Source organism: Cuculus canorus, chromosome 1 (genome assembly GCF_017976375.1).
Source record: "Cuculus canorus isolate bCucCan1 chromosome 1, bCucCan1.pri, whole genome shotgun sequence".
In the NCBI taxonomy this organism is placed as follows: Eukaryota; Metazoa; Chordata; class Aves; order Cuculiformes; family Cuculidae; genus Cuculus; species Cuculus canorus.
In genome coordinates, this window is record NC_071401.1 from 122,320,628 (window position 1) to 122,328,650 (window position 8,023).

The 8,023-nt window shown below is 46.1% G+C and overlaps 1 protein-coding gene across 1 annotated transcript in view; it reads left to right on the forward strand.

The window, feature by feature from the left end:
* Nucleotides 1–7,651, forward strand: part of LOC104055803 (galactosylgalactosylxylosylprotein 3-beta-glucuronosyltransferase 1) — a 28,726-nt gene extending 21,075 nt beyond the window's left edge. The window contains exons 5-6 of the mRNA XM_054056433.1: nt 352–459; nt 4,134–7,651. Coding sequence (XP_053912408.1) covers nt 352–438 — 87 coding nt within the window. The 3' untranslated portion in view covers nt 439–459; nt 4,134–7,651. The remainder of the gene's footprint in view (nt 1–351; nt 460–4,133) is intronic.
* Nucleotides 7,652–8,023: the final 372 nt, after the last annotated feature.

Here is an 8,023-nt window from a genome sequence, read left to right on the forward strand (position 1 = left end):
TCTCCAAATTCTTCACAGATGTGAAGCTCAGAGTGCTGAGGAACAGTTAGTGCTATGCACTGTTAACTGTGCTAAGAAAAAAGGCCTCAGCTGTACAATTTGTGCCTAGATTGCTTCTCCAAAATCCAGGAGGATTGGCAGAGGGTTGAGTCTGGGGTTTCCATCCAGAATATTCCTTCCTTCTTATCAGTTTCATGTGCCTGTGAAGTCCCTACGAGGCTCAATCCCTTTGAAAGACGCGCTTCAAATGTCTGTAAGTCCCAGGTTGCTGAGGATCCCACTTAATGAATGTGCTCCTCTCAGCGTTCCCATGGCATCCAGAACCCCTGAACTCTTTGTGATTCCCTCTAGGTGTTGGTCTGGCACACAAGAACTGAGAGACCCACTCTGGTTAATGAAGGCAAGCGTGGATTTACAGACCCCAGAGTAGAGGTGTAAGCAGAGAGCCAGCTCCAGGGTGTGAGTACCCTTGTCTTTATTGGTTTTGGCAAGGCAAAAATCTGTACATTTCCTTATTTATGCTATTATGTATGATTGTTCCAGTAACTTCTAACTATGCCACCCTTTGCACAAGAAGTAGATCCTCATCTTTACCCACTTATGGTCTACAATCTGCATTTCATACTCATTCAAGCCTGGAATATCCATATGGAAGCTTTGCCTGCATACAGACAGAGGGAAAAGTAGCAGAACAATCCCGTGGTTTCAGTCAGTAATGATGACAAGCAAAATTCCTTGCTCCCCTGTTTGTGCCAGCTACAAACTCTCTTTAGTGTGGGAGTTGTCCTACAGTGCAAGGAAATAGAACACGCTCCTGCAGACAGATGAGCTTTTCCCCTGCAGCCCTGCCACTGCTGCAGTGCTCTGTGCATCCCTCTTCAGCTTCCATCCTGCATGAACAGCTGTGGTGTGGGTGCAGCGGGGACACTTACAACACCTCAAAACAGAAACTACCAAAGGACAGCCTACACACTCTCACAACGTTTGTGGGGCTCAGTACCAACATTACCAGAATACATCTGCTGCTGAGGAAAAATAGTGAAGGCACTAGGAGTGCCTTTGTGGTCCACAGAGCCACAGAGCCGTGTTCAGCAGCAGGAGGGGGGATTATGGCAACCACCACAGGTAAGGGCAGGAATGTACCAGAGATCATTACTATATTCTTAGAAGTAGAGGCTGATGAAGAACAGGCTTCAGGGAAGCTATGACCTCCTCTGCCAGCTGCCATGCCTTCTGATTCCAATGTCTGCCCTTGGCAGATTTCTACCCAGAAGTCCCAAAAGAATAAGGTATCCAATTTGGGAGTATCCACTTCTGTCTGGAATGACTCATATCTCTGGCAGGATACAGGATGCTGAGTGATTTACTCCTACTTTAGAAGATATTCCAGGGCTGCTTTCAGTCCTGACCCCAATATACACCTCAGCTCTACTAGTGGAAATAAAACTGACAGCTATTATACAGGCAGTCATGAGTATTTCAACTTCTGCACTGATCTGCTGTGTGCATTGCTAGTAGCTGCATAGAGCATTTCCACATCATCTCATCATCTCTGAGTGACAGCCATAAGAATGCAAAGTAATCCCAGTACCTGTGCATCCAGAAGCAGATGGTGGGAATGGGACCCTGGGGTAGCCTTCCTGGGCCCCTATACCATATCTGCCAGCTTTTCATTAATAACTCAGGTATGCTAGTGATCTGTAAATTATACCAGGCACCTATGGTTAGGCAGCAGCCTGTCTTTTAACCTCTGCTTCTGTGAAATCCACCAGCAGTAACAGGCTCATTTTACTTACCTGTTCATGCTGGGTCTGCAGTAGGCTGAAGCCATGATTGCCCAAATTCAGCTTGTAGGGACTAAGAATCCAGCTAACTGGTCTGAAGGTACCACTTACTTTGTAAAGGATGAGCAGGCTTATAAAAACTCAGACAGATTAGAGCTGCCTTGCCTACTTGTCAGAGGAGGGGTTAACTGCTCCACTACAGATGCAGAGTGTGATTGTGATGTTTTCATAAATGTTCCATTTATGTATCGGCACTTTTGTCCTCACCCTTACTTCTTGGCCAAACACTCAGACATCCTCCATGAGAAATGCCACACATCTGCTATGGATTCTCATGAGAATGGCTCCTTGTAAGTCATTTGTTGCGAGAATGGGAAGCAACCAGTCCGAGGGATCAAGACCTGCAATGCATTCACCAGGAGAACTTGCTGGGTGGTTTCTAGACAGAGTCTCAGCTGGGCCAGATCTGTGTATTCTGAAGGAACTTTCCATTTGCATTAGTAGAGAATTTGACCACAATCCCTTCAGCACCACTGTCTGCCATGTGGGGCAGCTGCTCTGACCTGCCAAGTGGGCAGGTGACATCCACTCCAGGAGACACCTGCAAGGTAAATTGCTTGACTGGACACTCAAGCAAAATCATTTGATTCCCCACCCCCCCCCCAAAGTTTTAAATTGATATCTCTACTGACGGCTATGGTGAGTTTTGGAGGTCCCTACTATCACAGCTGCTGAACTTCAGAACCTTGACAGACATGATCTAAATAAGCCAGTGCTGAGATAAAAAAATAAAGAGGTAAAATTGCTCCCCTGAGAATGTTCTGTTCTTAGACACAATAGGGAGAATATTTCTGTCTTTCCCTCCTGGCACTTTGTCCTTGTTGAGGATCAAATCAAGCCAGTCAAGTCCCAGACCTCCCAGGGGCCTCTTTCCCCCTTTAATGCCTGCAGATGTGAGCCAGGCAGACATTGCTTGATGCAGGATTTGGTATTCTGTTAATCTCCAGGTAGACCACTCGCGTGGCTCTTTAGCGTGCGTGCCTACTCAGTGGATTGCCACAGAAACAATGTAAAGGGACCTGCTGATCAGGTGAACTGCGAAGATCAGGCTTCAGTAACTGCTGCATAAATAGCAGTTATTTTGTCCCTGCTGGAGTCCACTCTCATCCTTGCTCGCATTCCCACCACTCTTAGTTGTGTTCAGCTGCACCACAGCAGTGGTTGTGAGTCTGAGAGAGGAAACTCTACACGCCAGATCAGAGCAGATCTGCACAGTGGGAGCAATAAAACACATCAGGGTTTTGCTTTTCACGAGAGACAAGAAAAAGAGGAGTTCAACATTTTAAAAAAGGAAAATGTTTTTCCTTTCTGCACTAGCAAATCTGCTTTTTTTGGCTGCCCTGAGAACTATTAGGCAGGGTCTGAGATATGCTGGGATTGAGGATTGGGGATGAGATCCTCAGCTGCTTCCCCAGCCTCTTCATTCAAAGTGAAGGAGCAGGAGGGACAAAAAGGGGTCTCTGAGAGCCCATCTTTAACTGAACAAAGGCTTTCACCATGGAGCTGTTGCTGAAAATGACCGTAAGCCTGGTCTCTGAGAAACGCTGTAGAGACGTGCAGAGTAGGAAGAGGAATGTGGGGGATGTCAGAAATCCTTGGGATTGTCTGTATTGCAACAGAGGCCACAGTGCAAACGAAAGATATCACAGCATATGTCGCAGCCGCCTGTATTAAAACCCCATAGAAACACAGGCTTTGGCTTCTGAGAGCAGAAGACAGGAATTAATTTCATGTCATATTTTTCTTTGTTAAGGCTCTGAAATTTATAACTCAAGACTAGTGTCTTTAAAACTACTTGTTTTTATTGCTAACATCTATTTACGGGCATCTGACAGAGATGAGAGAAGAGTTTGCTTAGGTTAGCATAGGACTCCTGCTGCCTTGTGATGATGCTTGGAAACAGTGAAAGTTCACCTGCATTCCAGAGCTTCCAGAGAGACAGAACAGGGGTCCTCAAATCTCATCCTCCTGTTCTTTCCTTAAAAAAAAATCAGGTTAAAATAATGATTTTATAGAGAAAAAAAAAATCCTTCAAAAACTTTTTCTAGTTCTTAAATGAAATATCCTGGCTAGAACTCTGGAGTGCAGATAGAACAAGCAGCACTTCAGCCATATCCCCAACCTGAAGCTGTGTGTTGTGTGGTTGAGGAACCTGGTTAATGAAGTTGTTTTATGTCTACCTGAGCCAGGCGACAGCCTTGTTGCAAATGCATGTCCTGCCCTGTTGAACTGGATGTGGTATTAACACCTCTATCTCCTTCTTACTTCACATTGTGTTTGCTTTGACAGAGGCAGCGGGCAGTGATCGTTCCTGAAATTTGTCAGCAACCACAGCAGCTGCGCGCACTGCCTGTTCTGCCCAGCCCTCTGCTCCACCACTGGAGGATGATAAACACCCCCAAATGTAGCCACGCCAATCAGCTTCCACTGCCCAAAAGTGGGGACAGAGCTGATGTGGTGCCTCGTGATCCTACAGCTCTTCACCTTTGACTTCATGCCCTGGCTCCCATTCCCCACCTGGAAGAGGGGTTCTTCCCTTCCCCTGTGGGTTCTGTGTTTTCAACCATTTGTTAAAATTTATTAGATTCAATATCCATTCTTGGCTGTACCACAGCTGAAATCTAGGATGAGTGCGAGTGCCTCTGAAGACCCCTCCTGGCATATCATCAAACCTGAGCTTCAGTACAGCAGCTACAGCAGTGGTTCAAGGACAGCAGCTGTCACAAAAGCACAAACATGAACCTGTCAGCTGGAGACTCTCAATACAGCTTAAAAACAAAGCTAGCTTGAGAGAGGCTCTCCCTCTGAAGGATGCACTCAGACACCTACGTAAATCAGCCTTCGATGCTGGGGAGGGAGCTGTTCTGAAGCCTCATTTGGGGTTTGGGAGTTCAGAAGGGATCTGATGCCTAAGCCTCAGCTGAGAACTTGAACTGCCTTCACTTCAGGTTGTTTTGGAAACGCTATCCCAGAACCCCAGACCCAGAGCCCTCTGGATAAAGTTCCTCTCCCGCTCAGGGAGATCCGGCAGGTACTGTACCTCAAAGGTGATGCCTCCATGTTTCACTGCAGAGATTAGAAATATGTGTGGGCAAATATGGGTGAACTTGAGAGTGTTGTTCCTAGCGTGGAACCCTGCTGCAGCACCATAAGGCACTTCAGCAGCCTCAAATCACACACACAGACTTGTTTTCTAGACCTTCGGAGAGGAAAACACCTCTCTGAGATGGAGGTGGGTGAAAAGTGCTCAGAGAAGAGGAATCCTCAGCCTGCGCTCATCTCCGGTGAGAATGTCGAGGAGTGTGGAGAGACATCATCAGGAAACATATCTTGAGCACATAGATGACAACTGAAATAGCAAATATGACAAGGTTTTCCACTTGAACTTCGAAAGACATGTGTGGTGCTGTGAAGAGAGAGGAGGCTGTCATATGGAAAGGTTTCCCTTTCCCTCAATAAAACAGGAAGACCGCCAGGTGGAAGGCTCACAAAGGAGGAGGTGGCAAATGAGGACCAAAGGAAGGATGCACTGGATTAAAAGCACAAGTGTTGGTACCATGTGTGTGGGGGGGGGGAGTGGTGTCACTGTGACTTTTCTAGGAAGATTCCTTGAATGACCCAGATACCCCTCTGAGCGCATCTTGAAGACCATCTTCACTTAGGCCATAAGAAACAAGGCTTTGGGCATTCGAAACACATAGAGGATTTCACAGCTGGGGGAAAGTTATGAGCAATCTCCCACCTAAGAAATCCTGGACTGGCAGGAGACTTATTTATTTGTTGATTTATTTATACTAGAATTATTCTCTGCCTATTCCTTGTTTAGCTTTGGTTTTTATCTTCAGTCACCTGACATGTTCATGAAGAAAGAATATTTCCCCCTAGACTCTCACAGAAGAACAGTAGAGCTTGGCGTTCACCGATGAATGTCATATGTTCTGCACTCCCTGGGGTTTCTTTCCAATGATATCTTAAACTGGCAAAATAATCAGAAACACAGCAAGGAGGGGAGTACAGCAAAGGGAATTACAGTTCCTTTATGCTAGAGACGTGGGTGGCACTAACTTTCTGGCTCCTGAGCAATCATAGCGAGGTAAAAACATGTGAAAAGGAGTGCCACACTCAGCAGATAGTCTCCACAGGGTCTTGGGAAGCCTCTGTGAAAGGGGGTCTTTAAAGGGTATCTGAGAGAGGGATTTAGTCCAACGAGCAGCCACGCAACCTGCTATAAGAAAGGGGCTAAACTACAGGAGGAGGCAAAGGGGATGAGATGCCTCCTACCAGAGAGGGAGGCAGGAAAAAGCAAAGAATAGGCAGCAAATAGAAAAATGGATTTTGCCTTTAGTGAGGCTTAGGACAGGGTCTTTCTGGAGGAACACACCCATCAATACAAGGCCAGCCCTGCCACCCATCTCAGCATGAAGTAATACTGAATGGTCCATAAAAACAGTTTCTTTTGGGGGTCCTAGAAGGGTCCATACAGAGCATGGGTCTGGCATACTGGCAGTGGATGGCATGAAGGAAGGCCAGCATCAACAAAACACTTTTCATTCTCTGTTTGTCAGAGCTTTGTGTCCTGTCCTCTGCAGGAGGTAACAGGCCTTGCACTCCAGTGGACTTTGCCAATGCATCCCTGCCACCAGGCAGGTGAGCTTTGTGCTTCTACCCAGCATTAAACCAAGATTAAGTCCCCTTTGTGGTTTCAATGAATAAGCAAGAGTGAGTGAACAAAGGATTTATGATCCTCTGTTTTCCCTTCCGAGATGGGCAGGGTTTCTGCCCGTATGAACAGGAAGGGACGTGGTGATTAACTTCCTGGCTGTCAGTCTCACACAGGTCTGACATAGGGTTTGGGTACTGATGGTGTGTGACTAGCAAAGGTCTGTTCCTATTGCAAAGGATACCCACATACACGTTTTTACAGAGTTGTTCTCTCTGCATTCCTAGAATAAAGCAAATTATTCCCGTTTTTCTCACTAGGGACCCGGATTTCAGGGATATGTGCTGAATTGTCAGTTAAGTGCAGGTCAGAGCCTCCTCTCATGGCCAGCCCTGCTGCACCACCTCCATTCTTGCCCCAGCCTGGCCCTGTGGAGGAAGAGTTTCTGTGAATGAAGAAATTCTGTCAGTCACTAAATTGTGCAGGATTGAGATCTTTTGTTGACAGTGTGGATGTACACAGCTGATGTTCCAGGCTAGCAGACATTTGGACCTGCTCAGCACAAATACTCCTTTCCCTGTAGAGCAGCCTAAGGACAGCAAGGACTGCTGCTGGCCAAGGTCTATCAGCGAAGAGTAAGTGAATAACAGACACCACAAGTTAAGGTAGCAGAGCTGGGTGGGAGAGCCCAGGAGTGGAACAACAGTCAGAGTTATAGGCATTAGGGAAATCGAATGCAGTGAATTAATAAGGAGGGAAGCTGCAGATCAAGCCTGAAGTGTTTAAAGAAGAGAAGGCATCCCAGCGCCTGGTTTTTACTAGCATATTAGTATCTGATATTCATGCTCTCTTGAGATTCATCCAATTAACCAACCAATGAATATTACTAACATTTCTTGTTGCAGAAAATACTACTGATGAAGAAAAGAGAATGTCAAGAAAGTAATTTTTAATGGTTATTTATTTATATTGAATGGTACTAGAGCGTTATTAAATATGAAGTGAATAGTACAATATTGCACCATTGTCTTGCCTTGCAGTGTGTTTACTTCTTTTCCAAGAAAGCACAGTGGATTCTGTATCAGTTTTAATTGATCTCATTTCAAGGGTACTCCCTTCAGTCTTTATCTGACCTCTATGCCACAAGAGAAAATCAAGCAAAAACATTTCAGGTCTCTAAGACTGCTGCCTTCATTAGAGAGACAGGGGAAAGAGACAGAAAGAGATGGGAGAATATAGCCAAGACTCCACAGTCTTATGGCATCTCTAGCATCAAGTTGCCATTTTGGTGATGTGGTGACTATCTCTGCTGAGATTGCCCTCTAAAGGTGCTGATCACAACTCAGAAGTGGGTGGTTGTCACAATATAGGGTAGGCAGGCAGGCAGTTCTCCATCACAAGGGAGAGGGGAAAAGTGCCGTAAACTGTCTTAGTGCAACAGCAAGCTGTGTTGTATGGTCATAGCTAAACAAGGCTGCTGCTGGCAGCGAGCAGGCTGCCTGACTTCTGCAGAGGTCTG